This window comes from Malus domestica, chromosome 05, assembly GCF_042453785.1.
Source record: "Malus domestica chromosome 05, GDT2T_hap1".
Classification (NCBI taxonomy): Eukaryota; Viridiplantae; Streptophyta; class Magnoliopsida; order Rosales; family Rosaceae; genus Malus; species Malus domestica.
Window position 1 is genome coordinate 35,962,589 of NC_091665.1, and position 18,510 is coordinate 35,981,098.

At 38.8% G+C, this 18,510-nt stretch overlaps 2 protein-coding genes across 4 annotated transcripts; one reads left to right on the forward strand and one right to left on the reverse strand.

The window, feature by feature from the left end:
- Positions 1–1,039: 1,039 nt before the first annotated feature.
- On the forward strand, positions 1,040–15,335 carry LOC103435525 (protein FORGETTER 1). 3 transcript variants are annotated; one of them, XM_070822659.1, is made up of 32 exons: positions 1,040–1,709; positions 3,490–3,555; positions 3,737–3,910; positions 3,991–4,121; positions 5,048–5,124; positions 5,906–6,087; positions 6,215–6,292; positions 6,617–6,749; positions 6,853–6,913; positions 7,172–7,253; positions 7,380–7,508; positions 7,636–7,779; positions 7,860–7,959; positions 8,037–8,156; positions 8,513–8,583; positions 9,040–9,212; positions 9,344–9,437; positions 11,059–11,156; positions 11,233–11,368; positions 11,494–11,600; positions 12,069–12,164; positions 12,295–12,382; positions 12,481–12,592; positions 12,747–12,858; positions 12,946–13,069; positions 13,149–13,226; positions 13,312–13,430; positions 13,619–13,672; positions 13,760–13,862; positions 14,288–14,416; positions 14,594–14,705; positions 14,921–15,335. In XM_070822659.1, exons 1-32 carry the CDS (start codon positions 1,251–1,253, stop codon positions 14,950–14,952), a joined length of 3,774 nt encoding a protein of 1,257 aa, XP_070678760.1. In that variant the 5' UTR covers positions 1,040–1,250; the 3' UTR covers positions 14,953–15,335. The 3 variants fall into 3 exon arrangements, with proteins under 3 accessions (XP_070678760.1, XP_070678759.1, XP_070678761.1); XM_070822658.1 differs by having other exon boundaries at positions 1,043–1,709; positions 8,028–8,156; XM_070822660.1 differs by having other exon boundaries at positions 1,043–1,709; positions 8,043–8,156.
- A 72-nt stretch (positions 15,336–15,407) lies between these two features.
- On the reverse strand, positions 15,408–18,162 carry LOC103409030 (metacaspase-4-like). The gene is made up of 2 exons (XM_008347849.4): positions 17,573–18,162; positions 15,408–16,616 (listed from the first exon to the last, which is right to left on the reverse strand). The coding sequence occupies exons 1-2, from the start codon at positions 17,916–17,918 to the stop codon at positions 15,688–15,690; spliced, it is 1,275 nt and encodes a 424-aa protein (XP_008346071.2). The 5' UTR covers positions 17,919–18,162; the 3' UTR covers positions 15,408–15,687.
- Positions 18,163–18,510: the final 348 nt, after the last annotated feature.

An 18,510-nucleotide genomic window follows, 5' to 3' on the forward strand; every position in this document is an offset into this window, starting at 1 on the left:
TTTTCTCTCTCCCAGTCTCTATTTTCCTCGTAAATATGCGCCGTTTAGGTCTGCATCCGGTGGTCTTAGCCTCTTAGGGATGTGGTTTTGCTACTGGGTTTCTGGGTGGGATGTAGGTTGGAGAGGGTCTAGGATTTTAAAAGGTGGTCCTAGGACTATGATTTTTGGGATAAGGGAGGGGGTGTTGTGGGTTGGTTAGTTTTTTTATTTTATTTTATTTTATTTTTTTATTTTTATTTTTAACAATAGATTTTGTTAGATTAGATGTTAGATTAGCCACCTAAAATTTTAGTAATATTGTGGGTGGAAAAACAATATTTTTATGTTTTAACATTATATGTGAGGTGAGTATAACGTGAGTGAAAAATAAGAGTAGAGCGATGGGTCTAGCAACAGTAAAAAAATTACTAAATACGCAATGAGTCCTGTTATCTCATTCATTAACCATGAAAGTCCACATTGAAAAATGTCCAATCAAATCTCTAAAACCTAGGATGCATTACAGACACTATGACTATGATATTTCTCTCATCAAAATCATACAAGATACAAAAATATAACCATCACATGGAGATGCTTTGGGAATACTTTTCTGTTTGCATTGTTACATTTTTTTTTAACAAACGATATTAGTTACATTAAATGGATGTGAAAGTAGACTAAGCCTCATAATGAACCAACAATAATGTAGGTCAAATTCGCCTTGACGATAATTAAACCTAAAACTTTTCACTTACAAATGAAGATGAATACTACTAGATTGTAATACTAAGTGGCACTTAGATGTCAAAATTAATGGAGTTTGTGGATGTGGAAAGTAACTAGTAACGTTTTTTTCAACAATAGTTTATCGTAGTAATAAGTTGTTTTGTTTCTTCTTTGTCCAAATTTGTTCAATCTGAGTTTAGAATAAAAGTTTTTAACCGCTCGAGTTACAAGTTATTGACGTGCTTGGTGAAAAAGAAATGAAAATGGGAAGGTCACGTGCTAGTGCACGTGCCAGGCTGAGACAAGTGCGAGATAGAACGAAATCTCAATCGTCACTTTGGTCTCCATAATTTACACGGTCCACCGAGGCAAAAAACGCAGACACAGAAAGAAAGTGGGAAACCCCGAAACTCCCAAACCCTCTCTTCGCGCCTTAACCTCCTTCTCTCTCAATCCAATCCAAACCATTTCCTGAACAATTGAGCCGTTTGAGAGCAAAGGGAGGAGGAGGAGGAGGAGGAGGGCGGAGATACTGATCCACCATGATGCAGCAGCATCAACCTCCGCCAGTCCCACTGCAATCGCAGACCGCCGGAACCCCAGGCGGAGTGCAGGTCCGCTGCGCCGGCTGCGCCAAGATCCTGACTTTGGACGCGGGGGTCACCGAATTCGCCTGCGACGACTGCCAATTGCCCCAGATGCTGCCGCCCGAGCTCATGACCCGAGCCCAGGCCCATGCCCAAGCCCACCCTGGGCCCAACAAGGCCCGCACTCCGCCTCCACTGCCGCCTCCACCGCCCCATGTTGCGCCTCACGGCGTTGATCCCTCGAAGATCCAGATCCCCTGCGCCAACTGCAAGGCCATCCTCAACGTGCCTCATGGCCTCGCGAGGTTCCGGTGCCCTCAGTGCCAAGTTGACCTCGCCGTCGATGTGTCAAAGCTCCAGCAGTTCTTCCCTCCCCGTCTGCCCCTGCCGCCTCCGCCCGAGGAGGTCAATGAGGTAATTGTTTGGTTGCTGAGAGTTTTCGGGAATGTGGAAGTATGAATTTGAAACGTGTTAATGCTAATACTATGAGTGCTAGAAATACTTTGCTTTGTTACCATACTCCCTTACAGATATGGTTTCTTGATAGTGTTATAACAAGTAAAAGGTTTAGGACGTAGGAGCGAATACTGTGAATTATTTTTGCGAGAGACTCCGACCAATGTATGTTAGAAACTTTTACTTTTGTGTGCTTCCATTACTTCCCTCGATGATGATTTCGGTTTCTAGCTAGTATTTATTGGAGGTTTCAACTAGGGGACTTGTATTTGGGGACAGTGTTCTTTGATTCCGGTTTCGAAGTGACTGGCTGATGGATCACTAACAATAGTTAACTGTCCACGTATGTGCTCAAAACCTCCACCTTTCCTGCATGTTTGGTTACCGTTGGAGTTTAAAGTAATTTAATTGCACAAAATGGAAATTTATTGGGTGGGATAGGGGGGATAAACTTCTACCAGGTCACTTAAATTAAAGAATACTATTTCAGGTCAGAAACTGCAGCATTCAAACTTGCAAAGCCACTTAGTACTGGTATTCCTCTTCAATGTTAAGGGAGAGGTCTTAGGTTTTATTTTTGCCGAAGGCGAATTTAAATCACATTACTGGTAGCCCATTGTGAGGCTTAGGGCTGGTTTGGTATTGCTGTGCTTTGAAAAAAAGCTGCTGTGAGAATAAGCGGTTGTGCTGTGAGAATAAGCGGCTGTGAAATAAATCAGCAGAGTGTTTGGTAAACTTTTTTGTAAAAGTGCTTTTGAAAAAAAAAGCAGTCTAATAGTGGGTCTTTTCATTAAAGAAGCACTGTAGCTTCGTGTGCTTTGAAAAAAAGCCAGTTTTCCAAAGCTACAAATAGCAGCTTCAGCTTTTTCCTTTGATTTCAGCTTATTCTCACAGCAGCTTCCAAAATAAGCCCTTTTTTTTCAGTTTACCAAACACCTAAAACCCTCACAGCTTTTTTTCATGGGTGTTTTTTTTTTAAGCACCTCACTCCCAAACTAGGTCTAAGCGGCTGTGCTGTGAGAATAAGCGGCTGTGAAATAAATCAGCAGAGTGTTTGGTAAACTTTTTTTGTAAAAGTGTTTTTGGAAAAAAAAGCAGATAGTGGGTCTTTTCATTAAAGGAGCACTATAGCTCCGTGTGCTTTGAAAAAAAGCCAGTTTTCCAAAGCTACAAATAGCAGCTTCAGCTTTTTCCTTTGATTTCAGCTTATTCTCACAGCAGCTTCCAAAATAAGCTCTTTTTTTTCAGTTTACCAAACACCTAAAACCCTCACAGCTTTTTTTCATGGGTGCTTTTTTTTTTTTAAGCACCTCACTCCCAAACCACTCCTTAGCCCACTCCCCCACCACCTTAGTGTAGATAATATCGTTTGTTAAAAAATAAAACAAAACTTGCAAAGCCTAGGGACTCAAATATTAAATCTTTGAATTCTATTAAAGTTATCCAGTAAAGTACACCAAAAGCTGCATATCTTTTGGACCAATTATGATTTATATAGGATCACGACTGTAGCATTATGATGCTGCACTACTTGGTGTCCATTTATGAAATTTTCTGTCAGTGAGGTGCATGTATATTAAGTCTGCAAAGCAAATTCATGCTTGGTGGTGGCTTTGGATATTCTACGACAGTAAAAATTGGGCATTCTTGTAGAACGTTATCTTTGGAAATGCTATTGCCAGATACACATAGGCTGATGCTTTTACTGCTGCTTTTACTGCTGCTTCTGACATGTCAGGTTGCCATTGAAGTGGAGCGAGAAGAGGATGAAGGTGGCATGGCAGGAGAAACATTTACGGACTATGTGAGTTTTTTTGTTTTTCTTCTACAAGTACTATGTAATTTACGTTCATAACTGCTAAGGCTTCATGGTTACAAGTTCTATTTTGGAGTTTTCTTTCTCTTTGACAATGTCAGTGTCTTTACTTGTTATTTAAACCACTGGAACCGGCATCTGAGATACATTTTATGTTGCTTTTGTGTAGCGCCCTCCAAAACTATCCATTGGCCCACCTCATCCAGATCCTGTTGTGGAAACATCGTCCTTGTCTGCTGTGCAGCCACCTGAGCCCACTTATGATCTGAAAATCAAGGATGATTTGGAAAATAAAAAGGCTTTGTCATGTTTACAGATTGAAACATTGGTCTATGCTTGTCAGGTTGCCGTCCTGTTCTTGCCACTCTTTATTACTTGTTAATTGTCTGCTCCTTTGTAAAGTTGCGTTTGCTTCCTTGACAGAGACACCTGCAACATCTTCCAAGTGGTGAGAGGGCGGGATTCTTTGTCGGGGATGGAGCTGGTGTGGGGAAAGGTCGAACAATAGCAGGGTTAATATGGGAGAATTGGCACCGTGGGATGAAGAAAGCAGTGTAAGTTTTTGGTTGCAGTTTGTGGGCGGCTTTTAAGAGTCATTTGCATAAAAGGATAAAAGGGTGCCCCCATGGACCAAAAAGGATGATATGGAAAACTCCCATCAATTGGAGTTATTGCTAGTTATAATTGTAACTGTTACTGTCAGTCAATTACCTATAGCCAGTTACATATGAGAATCACTTATAGAAGTGTCTTTTTAATACATGGTACATGTGGGAAGTTAAAACACTAGCAGCAGAAGTAAGTACACACAATGTTTTAAAAGGAGAAGGCGAAGCCAAGGCATTTCATGGCATTTCATGGATAACTTAAAATTATTAATATATATATATATATAATCAACAATAGAGTCGAAATCAAACATTATAGAAGAATAATCAACAATCAAATATAAAATTTCTTCACTGTGGGTGAGAAACCCTAACGTTAAAAATAAAAATAAAAACCCCAGCTGATGCCTCAGGCTCCTAGGCATGCCTCGACCATGCCTAGGCGAGTTTAAGCCTACTCCCGCTGGGCAGAGGCGTATTCCTCACCGCCCTGCCTCGAAGGCCGCCTAGGTGCGCCTCAAGGCTCCTTTTTTGAAACACTGAATACTCAATGTTGACAAAAAAATATCATATTAGGTACTGTCTGTTCAGTAACAACAAAAAGTGCCACACTTAAAACATGGCCTGTTCATACAAAGTTTTGCTCTGTGGACTGGAGAGAAATTTCAACTACGTGGGTTTCTTTATCAGAGAATCTCACTCGTGGGAGTTTCAGTATTTTTCTTTACTTTGATATTGTTTTAAAAGCAATCCGTAACTGCCTTTTGTTTTGTTGGTTGGAATTGCAATACTGAATGTGTTCCTAGGCCGGAACTATGCTTTTCAACTCTTTGTTTAATGCTTTTATCCTCTCTGCGTTGATTCTAAAACAGGTGGGTTTCTGTTGGTTCAGACTTGAAGTTTGATGCAAGAAGAGACTTAGATGATGTATGTGCAACTTGCATTGAAGGTAAATATGCTTGGTCTAGTGTTTTCTTGTTTGTGTTTATGTGTGTGCTTTTCTAAACATGCTTGGTCTAATTCTGTTTTTGTATTTAGAAGTACAATTTTGTATACTGGGACGAATTGTGAAAATCATTTATATAAAATTGCATATATAAATTTCTTCCTCATCTGTGTAGTACATGAAGTTTCTGCCCAGTGTGTTGCTGTGGTTAATGATTTTGTTTTGTGGTGTTATAATTTGATTCAAGCTTATTGACATTTGAAAATTCTGTGAGGATGGTTTAATAGTGGAAAGAAGTTTAGAACTGCTAGGGAAAGATGGTACTGATGCAGTTGGCCAAAGTTGTACTGGCAACTGGCAAGTAATTGGTGATAGTGATTCTGTAGAATCCTACTGAAACTGTGCTTTAAGTCATGGATTTCCTTATTCTAGAAAAGAATATCTGATTGCTTTTATTCAAAAATTGAAGGATTGTTACCTTTTCTTCACTTATAATTGGAAACTCAGTGATTAGGCTTGCATTTGGTTGTACTTATTATATTACATTGTTTGGTAAAAGGTTGTGGCATGAGATGACATCATGTGCCAATCATAAAAAAGGATGAGAGTTCAAAAAAGATTAAATTTTCAGATAGGGTAGGGCATCAGGACTCTGATTAGATTTAGCTACAGGTTACTGGTTTTTTGAATTTCATAAATCTCCAATTGGAATTAAGCCTTTCTTCCATCATGAGAGGTTCTATGCTTCTGAACAATATCACAATTGATATAATCTTGATTGCAGTACATGCCTTGAACAAGCTGCCTTATTCCAAACTTGATTCAAAGTCTGTTGGCGTCAAGGAGGGCGTTATTTTTCTGACATACAGCAGCCTCATTGCATCCTCTGAGAAAGGTCGTTCACGTATGGGGCAGCTTGTGCAGTGGTGTGGACCAGGATTTAATGGTCTCATCATATTTGATGAGGTAGTATATTTTTGTTTTAAATGTTTTTCCAATGACTTTTAACCTATGCTTTAATTGATGGAATGAAATATTCCATGGTGCCAATATGTTCTGCTTTTCATTCTAAAGGTCAATGGCTTCATTGTAGTGCCACAAGGCCAAAAATCTGGTGCCTGAATCTGGAAGTCAGCCAACACGTACTGGTGAAGCAGTTCTTGAAATTCAGGTTTGCCCTATCAGAATTTTGAAAGCACAAATATTGCCTATTGTTTATTTATTCAAGGTTTAGATCAGTAATTTCAGTTTTGGGTAATTTAATAAATAATAGGCATATTTAAGATATTTGACTTTGCAGAGTCCCCATTTTGTATTTTACTTTATAAAGTCTGATACAACTCCTCTTCTGACACATTATGCAATTATGCCTGACTGCAATAGCGATGGTTCTTCTGTACAATACTAAATAAATTTTTGCAGTAAAAGGGCCAGAATAGTATTAACTATTAAGTGAGTGTATTAACTCATAATGTTTTTCTTTCTTTTGTCACAGGCTAAGCTTCCTGAAGCTCGTGTTATTTATTGCTCAGCAACTGGTGCATCTGAACCACGAAATTTGGGTTACATGGTACGGCTTGGTCTTTGGGGGCCTGGAACATCTTTTGCTGATTTCCGTGAATTTCTAGGTGGGTTTTTCACAGAATACCTATACATTTGTTTGTCATATTTATAAACTTTTACTCTCTTACAGAAAGTAGAATATTTTTTCTAACAGCACAATGTGTGTAGGTGCTATTGAGAAGGGAGGTGTTGGAGCACTGGAACTTGTTGCCATGGATATGAAAGCAAGGTAACAAGGCTGAGAATAATTACGTGTAAAGTTTAAATTAGGAGCAAAGCCGATGGAATAAGGATCTAAATGGGGACTCAATTTGAGGACTTACATGTCAGCTCTTAAATCATATATAGATCACATAGTGTGCATCTCATCTGTCCATATATGATACACACACACACACACATATAATAACTGATATGCAAGTCCTTGACGCCCATGTCAAAATGCCATCATTTATGATCTAAAAATGTGTGTGTTTTGATATTTCAGGGGGATGTATGTATGTCGAACTCTTAGCTACAATGGGGTAGAGTTTGAAGTTGTTGAAGCACCGCTAGAAGCTGAAATGATGGTTTAACATACTCATCTCTTATTTGTAACTCTGATGTTGAGGGGCATATTTTTATCTTTGATTACTTGATTTTTTAATTATAAGCAAAGATTTTTATTCTTTTATGTTACTTTGTTGTCTTTTTAGGACATGTACAAAAAAGCAGCAGAATTTTGGACAGAGCTGCGACAGGATATACTAACAGCATCTCAATTTCTCACTAATGAAAAGCCAATTTCTAGTCAAGTGTGGCGATTATATTGGGCTAGCCATCAGGTATTCAATAGTCTCTGTTCTGGATGTTTCTTTTAAAATTTTACAGTTTTCTAAACTTTTCAAATACGTTTTCAAATTTTTTTTTAATAACTTTTTTGTTGTCCTTGGTTTTGTGCATATCTTGCAGCGTTTCTTTAGACATATGTGCATGTCAGCTAAGGTGCCGGCTGCTGTAAGACTGGCTAAGCAAGCATTGATGGATGGCAAGTGTGTGGTTATTGGCCTTCAGAGTACTGGAGAGGCGCGAACTGAGGAAGCTGTGACCAAATATGTGAGCCAATTGTTATTTCTTTTGGACTTGGTTTTTGATTTGTACGTCTTTATTTATTTTGTGTTTCCATGCTTAAGCAGGGTCTTGAACTTGATGATTTTATTTCCGGACCTCGAGAACTTTTACTGAAATTTGTTGAGGAAAATTATCCTTTGCCTGAAAAGCCTGAACCTCTCGAAGGTATGTATGTGATTTACTATTATTTGCAATCATTTATTTTAATGTCACTACCAATTTACTTTCTAAAGTTATATTAGGAGAAGATAATGTGAAGGAGCTGCAGCGGAAGAGGCACTCAGCAACTCCTGGTGTATCAATGAAAGGGAGAGTGAGGAAAGTTGCAAAATGGAAACCTGCAAGTGATGAAGATTCTGAAAGTGAGTTTCTAGAAACTGGCTTATCTCCAAGACTCTAACGCTTGTATTTGGGCCCTTAATATTATTTGTTTTTGGTAACTACTTGTTCTTCACAATAAGCCACAAGCATGTTTTGTTTGGATTCTCAGTCACCTTGAAGGAGATATTGCTATGGTTCTTATTGGTGCATCACTTTTGGCCTGTTTGCAGAGTGCACCTACCCAAGTTTTCAGCTTAACTTGTTCATATATGTTTATTCAACATCTTTTTCCTTTTAGGGCACATCAATTACAACCGGTTGTATTTTATGTAGTTGAGAAATGATGCAACTACTTTGGTACCTTTTCTTGTTCTCAAGCATCGTTTGATTAATGCAGCTGATTCTGCTCAGGAATCTACTGAATCTGACGACGAGTTTCAAATATGTGAAATTTGCCAATCTGAGGAGGTAATTCCATTTGGCATGTTTTTTTTTTGAGAAGAAACAATTTTATTAAAGAATAGAGAAAAACACAGAAGTGGATAAGAAGTCCACCAACAAATTAGAAAGGAAAATCCTAATAGGAATTGGCTACAGTAGCCAATTCTAGACCAAGCTCACTTAACTGCTGCTAACAAATCCCACAGTATTTGAGATAGAGAGCAATTATTAAACTCTTTAGTAACCGAAGCCCAAAAAGATGCCCAATATTTAACTCTCCCCCAAAGTACTTCTGCCCCCACTCCAGTATAGTCTTCAAAAATCCTTTTGTTGCGTTCCAGCCATATATTCCAGAAAATTGCCGATACCAGGCAACCCCACAAAGCTTTGGATTTTTTCCCTTTTCCAGCCATATATTCCATTTGGCATGTTAAGATGGTTGCTTTTGCAATATGTTACTTATCCATTAGATACTTGCTGCAGGAAAGAAAGAAACTGCTTCATTGTTCCTGTTGTGGCCAACTGGTCCATGCTGCATGTCTTATCCCACCTGTGACAGATGAAGTATCAGTAGATTGGTCATGTCATTCATGCAAGGAAAAAACAGAGGAATTTTTGAAAAGAAGACAAGAATATATAGCTGTACTTACGAAGATGTTAGTTTAATTTGATTCTTTTTCCTCACAAGAGTTTCATGTTTAATAACTTATTTTTTCATGACATGTTGATATGCACTGTCTTATTGTAATTTTTTAACCACATCAATGCAATTTTCATAACCTTTTAGGTATGAAGAAGCTTTGGCTCGTAAGTTAAACATTTTGGAGATAGTTCGTTCTTTGGATCTTCCGAACAATCCTTTGGATGATATCATTGATCAGGTAGTGGCGATGTTCTCTCTCTCTCTCTCTCTCTCTCTCTCTCTCTCTCTCTCTCTCCCATGTAGTTTTGAAAATACTAAATCACATGTTCATTGTTAAATTTTGGATCCACCTTCGTAGAACCTCCATGCTTGTCCTCTTTTTCCATAAAATCCAACTGGAAAAGCTTGCCTATGATTTGTTAGTTATTGTAGGCTGTTATGCCATGCTGTAGTCTAATTTTATCCTCATTTTGTGAAAGTGTTAGATTCTGAAATACTTAAGAGTTAGGTCCAAAGTCCAAACTGAACAAGTCTTTTCTTATAACGTGCAGTATATGCTATATTATATTAAGCATTTTTCATACATAAGTTTGAACATACTTGTTGAAAGGAAAGTTTTGGTCATAAATTTATCTATAGCACAACCATCTCTAATTGTAAATCTGTGGAGTATGTCTCTGGCATAATGTTTCCTAGGAATTGACATCATAAAGGATATCAAAGAAATGAGCTATCTTGTCCAACTCCCAATCGTTGGAAGTTGCTAACAAATTTGGCCTTCCAAAAAAACCTCTTGTGCTCTCCTTTGTACCAAAGGGAAAGAACACCTCCGCTCTTTTCCAGGACAGATTTCTTGCCGCTACAAAGAGAGAAGGCGAGGATTCTGTCAACTGAGACATGAAGAATATCTTACTCTTCAGTCTTCATAACAGTGCCGCAAGTTATGTAGGCATAATGGAGAGGGTACTCAGAATTAAATCCAGTTCTCAACTTTTGATAGGTTTATTTTTTCTAACCTCCGAGTCCGTTTAGTTACGGCTCAAAAATTGGATGACCATGGTAGGAAATAGATAGGTGAAACAATATCCATGAGCTTAGTCAAAGTCCTACTGGAATAAGCTGACTCTTTGAAAAAATAATAAATTTATCCCTTTTAATCTTAAGGGCCTGTATTTGGGAGCAGCCTCTCCATAAAATGGGGGTAAGGCTAGCCGACATTCACCTCTCCCAGACCCTGCGTAAAGCGGGAGCCTTGTGCACTGGGTACGACGAATCTTAAGGGCCTGTATGATTCCATTACTAATGGTGCTTTTAGATCTTTTTTTAAACTTGCTCCATAATAGAGAACCCCTGAATGGTGTTACACTTTTGGTTTTGTTCACACCAAGTTGCACCATTCTTTTTTTATTGTACTGGTCCTGCCATTCATGCTGGTTTGCTTGTGTCATACTGATCCAAAGGAAATGCTAATTCCCATTCTGCATATTTAATTGTTTATAACAATACTATGTCGGTTTCTTACACTTCGTATGAAAATATTCCGGCCTGCCTTAATTCAAAGACTTAATATTGGTGGGTAAAAGGTACCAGTAAAAAAAGATGGTAGACAAAAGAGGCCATTGATCCAAAGGTTGCATTGTTTTTTATTTCCATTTTCAGTCTCTACTTGACAATCAGTCTTGTTCTGTATACAAAGCACTTGCTTGATCCCATCTAACAGTCACTTTGCCAAGACCGTCTGCTATTTTCCAGATTCTAAACTAATGTTCATATTCCACAGCTCTCGACAGTATACTGCAACTTTTTATGTTTGTGAAGCAGAATTTTTTTTCTTAATTTTCTTTTGGCGTGGGTGTCAGCTTGGAGGCCCTGATAAAGTAGCAGAAATGACTGGAAGGAGAGGTATGCTTGTGAGGGCATCTGGTGGAAAAGGTGTTACCTATCAGGCACGGAACACGTAAGTTATGGTATTTTTTTCACTCTCTTACTTATTTGAACTAAGTTTAAACTGGCTAAACTGTAAATCGGTTTAGGAAGGAAATTTCCATGGAAATGGTAAACATGCATGAGAAGCAGCTTTTCATGGAAGGCAAGAAGTTGGTTGCCATCATTTCTGAAGCTGGATCTGCTGGCGTGTCTTTGCAGGCAGATAGAAGAGCTACAAATCAGGTATGCCTATATTTTATAGAACTTATCTTCTGAACAGTTGCTGTCTTATGTCTGTCTCTCTGTCTCTCTCTGTCACTCTCTGTCTCTCTCTCTCTCTAATTCCTTGCATTCTAATTTAACAACAGAGACGAAGGGTGCATCTTACTCTGGAACTTCCTTGGAGTGCTGATCGTGCGATTCAACAATTTGGAAGAACTCACCGGTCAAATCAAGCCTCCGCTCCTGAATACAGGTAGATAGACACTACATGTATACATTGTTTCTTTTATTTGGGTCACCGGTGTTATGCTGGTAGGCTGGTAGCTATATTAGTCTTGACTTGTTTCTTCTTACTTTTAGAAGCAAGGGCTTGTCCACTGTGCCAGTACACTTTGGTGTATCAGATCCAGATATCCTTCATTAGTTTTTTAGTGAAACCAAATATCCTTACTTAGTGAAACCAAAGCTGATGTATGAGTGGTTTTGGTTGAATCTATGGTCAAACCAACTCAAGGGGTGGTTTTACGACCAGATGAGTTGTCTCTTGGGAGTCAATAAAATTAAGATTACACGATAAAATTTTCTATTTATTCATTTATCGTTTTCTGATCTGTATGATTACTAATTAGTTATTTAACGCATGCTATTATGGATACAAGGATCATGCATGGTTAGTTGTTTTTTCAAGTTGATGTGGTTTACTCCATTATTTCTTTTGCAGGCTTCTCTTTACTAACCTTGGTGGAGAGCGTCGATTTGCATCCATTGTAGCAAAGAGATTAGAATCTCTAGGGGCACTAACACAGGGTGACCGCAGGTTACTTGAATTTCATCTATATGTACATTTGGTAGTTGTTACTATTGTGGTATAAGAATATGTATTGTAATTTTATTCTCCATCCTGTGAGTGATTTGCTTATCTCATTATTTGGTCTGATGTATTGCAGGGCAGGGCCATCATTGAGTGCCTATAACTACGATAGTGCTTATGGAAAGAAGGCCCTGATGTTGATGTATAGAGGAATCATGGAGCAGGTTTGTATGAACTTCTTCTGAAAAATAATATCGCTCCATAATTTATTAATAAGTCAAAATTAAATTGTGATGGAAAATAACTAGAATTCAATTTTCAGGATTCTCTGCCTGTTGTACCGCCAGGATGTTCATCAGAAAAACCGGAAACAATCCAAGATTTTATCGAGAGGGCTAAAGCTGCTCTTGTTTTAGTAGGAATAATTAGGGATGGTAATAATTTTTGAGCTATTGTGGCGTGTATTATACTTTGTTTGTGCAGTTAATTGATTTAAATTTTTTGTTTTACATGATAGAATGTCGCAGAGAATTTGCTTTTAGCTATATTTTATTTTCTTGATGGTGACTTCTACTTCTTATGATGTAGCTCATGGGAAAGATCATGGCAGGCTCACTGGCCGTATAATTGAATCAGATATGCATGATGTTGGACGTTTCCTCAATCGGATTTTAGGAGTACCGCCCGATATACAGAATAGGTCTGTGATTGACATTACAATTAAAATATAGTTTCCTTATAGCAGTTAGAGCTGGGTTTCATATGCTGACATCATTGCAATACACAGGCTGTTTGAGTGTTTCGTTAGCATTTTGGATCTTATTGTCCATAATGCACGCATTGAAGGGAATCTTGACTCTGGGATTGTTGATATGAAAGCCAATGTTATAGAGCTACAAGGAACTCCAAAGGTCAAGCATTGCTTAATTAATTAATTGTTGCTTGTTTGCTTTAGATATTATATTTATATTGACTTCCAATTTCATGCAGACTGTTTATGTTGATCAAATGTCTGGAGCGTCAACAGTGCTTTTTACATTTACCCTGGATCGTGGGGTTACGTGGGAGGTACTTTTGTTTTTCAAGTGACTAGTTGAGTGGTGGCTTATCACTATGTCAATTCACCATACTAAACTATGTTTATCCTTGGTAGTCTGCTAGTGCCATGCTTGAAGAGAAACAAAAGGATGGACTTGGTTCTGCCAATGATGGGTTCTATGAATCTAGGAGGGAATGGTTGGGGAGACGTCATGTCATATTAGCCTTTGAGAGGTCTGCATCTGAACCCATATTTGCTTGAGTGAAATATATATATATATATGTTTTATTACTTTTTTCCCTTTTGAGATTCTCTTCATCATTATTATAATGTACCTTCCCTTCATAGTTCTTGTACTTCAATTAGTGATTCTTGCTGTTTCGTTTTCTAGTTTCATTGTTTTACCTTAAATCTGTTTCAGTTCTACTTCTGGATTGTATAAGATAGTCCGTCCTGCGGTTGGAGAGTCAGTGAGGTACTAAATTTATGCTTTATGTTCTTCCTTCATCTTGTTCTAAAATACATATATTTCACTTTCACATACTACTTTTCCCCTATCCAGAGAAATGCCTCTGTCAGAGCTAAAAAGCAAATACAGAAAAACTTCAACGGTGGAGAAGGCTCGCGGTGGTTGGGAAGATGAATATGAAGTTTCGTCCAAACAGGTGTAGATACTTGATGAACTTAATTCAAAATGGCTGTATTATTTTGGTGCAAATAGTTCTGTACTGTTATTAAATAACTTTGTTGCTGTTATCTATAACGTGATGGTGAAAATCTGTATTTCGTATGTTTTCAAATCAACTATTGATCAATCAAGAATGTTAAAAAAGGCACTGATTTTGTCAAATCGTCATGTATATTATGTTTACCTTCAACTTGACCTTTTTTAAACATACACCTGCACATCTGACTCGTTATTTCTTTCTGGAAGACTTGGATATTGTTTCCGTATCAGATAACGACACATATCCGCTAGTTGTGTATTTAGCAGTTCACATTCCAAACCGATTAGTTGAAAATTCCTTAGCTGTTTATACTTATCGTTTGCTGATTGTAATAATCTTGTGACTTCACCTTTACTTTGCAGTGCATGCATGGACGCAATTGTAAGCTTGGCAACTTCTGTACTGTTGGCAGAAGACTGCAGGAAGTAAATGTATTAGGTGGCCTCATTCTTCCTGTCTGGGGCACTATTGAGAAGGCTCTTTCGAAGCAGGTAACTTGTTTTGATCTGCTAGTTAATGTGACTCGGTGATCTCAGTGACGTAAATTGAATAAAGTACAGATTGCCTCTCTTACAAGTTGCACTTAATTTTTCCCGAGTAACTTATATTTAGTGAAAGTACAAATAAGCATTTCTAACCAGTGATAACTCCTATGACAATTTCTCCAGCAACGGCAAAGCCACAAGCGGCTACGTGTTGTGCGTATAGAAACCACGACGGATAACCGCAGAATCGTTGGTCTATCTGTCCCAAATGCGGCAGTGGAATCCGTACTTCAAGGTCTCTCCATTTCTCTTGTTAATTTCTTTTTTCCTCTGCTCAGTGCCCTTGACCAGTAAGAAATTTCCAGGACACTCCAATTCAAACTGTTTTAACGATGAGCATTTACTAAGATAATTTCTTATGCAAGTAAAACTCGTCAATGACTAACGATATGAACTCATTCGTTCCCCTTAGAAGTTCATTTGACAGAGGCTGCTCTGATGATGTTACAGATTTTGCATGGGTTCAAGAAATCGACGATTGAGATGACGCGGTAGAGTCTGGTTGTAAATTTTGCGGAGTTGCTCCTCTATGCCGTGATAATCTTGGAAGCACAGGAATAGTTCCAGAACGAAGGCAGAAGCCAAATACCCAAGTAAGAGAAAAACGAAGATAATTTTTCTGCACACTGTAACGGAACCGTGCAGTCGTTGATTTTGATTGTATTTGTTCCTCAACCTCCATTGCTCCTTTTGTTTTTTTTTGCCTTATTTATTTTGTATATCGCCGATGACGTTTTACGGCATTGGAGGTTAGAGTAGTAGGCCGTCTTTGGTCATTAGTTTTGCCAGAATCAATTTGTATCACTACCATACAGTTATTCAAATGGTAGAGGAAATAGAAATTCCCCTTTTTTGTTCAATACAATTTATGACATGCAAATATTGCTTAGATGAAATAGAAAAATACTGTCAAAAAAGAAAAAAAATACAGAACAAATTCATTAAAAATCAAATGGATAAGATGGAATATCCAATAAAACCAGCGAAAATATCAGACTGGCATCCCAATTTATAATGCATTGCTAGGTACAGGTTTTTCTCCATGTGGCGGCAATGCAAATATTAGACTGAGATGCTACGTAGCGGTGAACCACAATTCTACGCAAGTCTTCTCCACAAGCACAGCACAAAGTAACCCACTCATAGTTATTTATCACAATAGCTATATATATTGCACAGCACAAAGTACCTCACTCTCATATATATATACTTTCAGATCAGCAAACGAAAGGAGCATCGACGTGATGGTCATGGCAATAGAGGCCAGGTCGCTGAGTGAAACCCTGTCTCTTGAGAGTCTCCCTCGCCTTAAGAACAAGCTCTTGGTTCGAAATTTCACCGTCTTGCTCTGAGAGTATCTTCTGAATTGCATTACTAAGAGCTCCATAAGATTCAGCTGCATTTCCTGGAGGAGTGGCATCTGCAGACGTTTGGTCTGTCTGGCAACCGCTTATGAGAATCCCGCCATCAGGAAAGCCGCGATGATTTGCTCCGGCATAAACCTCTTCCTTGCTGCCCACTTCCGTCTCTAAAGCAGGCTTTGCGTACTCATCGTTGTCTTGAAGCTTTTGTTCAAGAAACCCTTGAGCCAAGCTTCCAATCTTCCCCAATAACCCACTGCCTCCGCCCTCCTGGCTTTGGAGTTTATTTATGATCACCTTCATGAACTTCTTCACCTTAGGGCTGGCATCCTCTCCGAAAACATCGAAAAGTGTCGGCCTCAGCTGCCCAACATCAATGTCGTCCTTACCTGTTTTCTCCTTGAGTATCTCTATGAGAGTAGAGAGTGGTAGAGACTTGCCTTTGACATAGACCCTGTCCCCATCTTCAGTTTCGATCTCTCTGTATTCCGTCTCTTCTTCTTCTTCTTCTTCTTCTTCATTATGTCGACCGCGGCGGAATGCAGATGGCATTCGGATCCCACGAGACTCCAGTGCATCTCCCGCCCTGTCCTTGAGAAAGTTCTTGAATCCACCAAAACTGCCACTGCCGGAGCCGGACTCGCGCTCGCGCTCTTGCCCCTTGGTGCTCTCTCCTATCTGTTCTATCGCTTCATCAATGAGCCCACCGCTGTGGCACGAATCTGATACAATTGTCAGCCTGCAACCTGCTGGCAGCTGGTCTACAAACCCCCTGAAGTCATCATCTGTTGACAAGTACCATCCAAAAACAGTTGTAATATCAACCCGACAACAAAGCAAGCAATCTTATACAAATATGACCATATCATATTAACACATTTTTGAAACACAACACTACGCTTATATTTACGGAGTAAGATTCTCTCCCCTCCTAATCTCCCTCCCCTTCCCTCCCCACGTCAACATCTTTAAAGAGAGAAAGACAAAAGAGGAAAGTGTGAGAGGAGGAGAGAGAGGGCGAGGAGAATAGGAGGGGAGAGAATCTACTCCTATATTTTCGGTGTTCAGCATTCCATATTTAGGAAAGGGATCCTCTCCTGATCCCTTTCCTCCTAATCCACAAAATTAAGGAATCTATACCATTGAAATTTGATCCAACGACTAGGAGCCCACTTTAAAAGTTATAATAACTTCAGCTGTTTGATCAAATTTTTACAGCACGGATTCCAAATTTGATGGATTAGGAGGAAGGGATCCGGATCCCTTTCCCCATATTTATATTAGAAAGAACACTAGATAGAAATGACTTAACTTTATGCTTACACGCAATGTAAAAGCAGAAAAGCGGATCAAGAACCAAAAGACTAAATCCAGAATTCCAACCAAAGGGATTCACTTGATCCAATTTTTTTTGGATCATCAAGCAAGATCTCAACTTTTTCTAAAATATGATCAAATTCTATTTATAATCCACCGATTTTGCACCAGAGATTAAAACAAAGGAAATTGGCTGAAATGATCAATTTACAAATCCTTTTGAGCATTTGATGGATATATCGTCAATGCTTGATCAATATGTCCGTCAATATTTGATCAATATGTCGTCGATCTTTAATTTTCATCAGTTCAGCAATTGAAATTCGTAAAACGATCATTTCAGTCAATTTTCCAAACAGATCAAAGCAATCGTGACAACAATAATCAAAATTGCGCAGAAAAGATAAGAGAAACGGAGTCAAACCAGTGATGAGGTTCATGTCAGTGGGGACGATGCACTCATCATATCCCGTATCATCATCATCGCCGGTCTCGGCGGGAAGGCGGGTCCCATGACCGCTGTAGTGGACAAAGAGGACGTCGCCGGAGTCGGCGGATCGGATGAGGTTGGTGATGGCCCGGCGTATGTTTTTTCCGGTGGGCTGAGTGTAGGAGTCGTCGGTGTCGATCAGGACTTGGATGTCGTCCTCGGAGAAGCCGTAGCGGTCGACGAGGCAGCTGTACATTCGCTTGACGTCGTTTATGCAGCCTTTGAGCTCCGCCTTCGTTCCTGCGTAGTTGCATCCTATCAGCACCGCCTTCCTCGCCATTTTCTCCGAATTCCGATCACTCTCACTCTCTGTTTTCTTGCTTTTTGTTGATTGGTTCTTGGACTGATTGTTGGGATTGGCTTCCGACAATAATTGACTTAAAAAAAGTTCTTTTTGGAATTAAAATAACATTTTGATAATACAAATCTTAGTTTAATTTTTTTTTTTAATTGGGTTTTGGGTGGGCGTCGGCAAAGAAGAAAGTGATGATGACTTGGATGCACGTATTGGAGAAGAGATCATCTCCGATCTCTTTCACCAAGATCATCGAATCAAGTGATTTGAATTTTTTAAATTCCATCCAACGGTCCATCTTTTCTGATTCTTTAAAGTTGTAATAATTTTTTACCGTTGGATGAACTTTGAAAGGCTTGGATCAATTGATCTGGTGACATTGGTGGAAGAGATCTGAAGAGGATCTCTTCTCCATGTATTGATTTTTTATACTTTCCAAGTTTGAGATATCTCACACTTCGAAAAGTAAGATTAATTTTCAGTAGAGTCTAAAAAAGTTAAAAGTATTTCAACGTATTTATAATCATAGTCAAATGACATACGTTCTTTCAAACTTCGAGTCAAAGAATTATGAGTA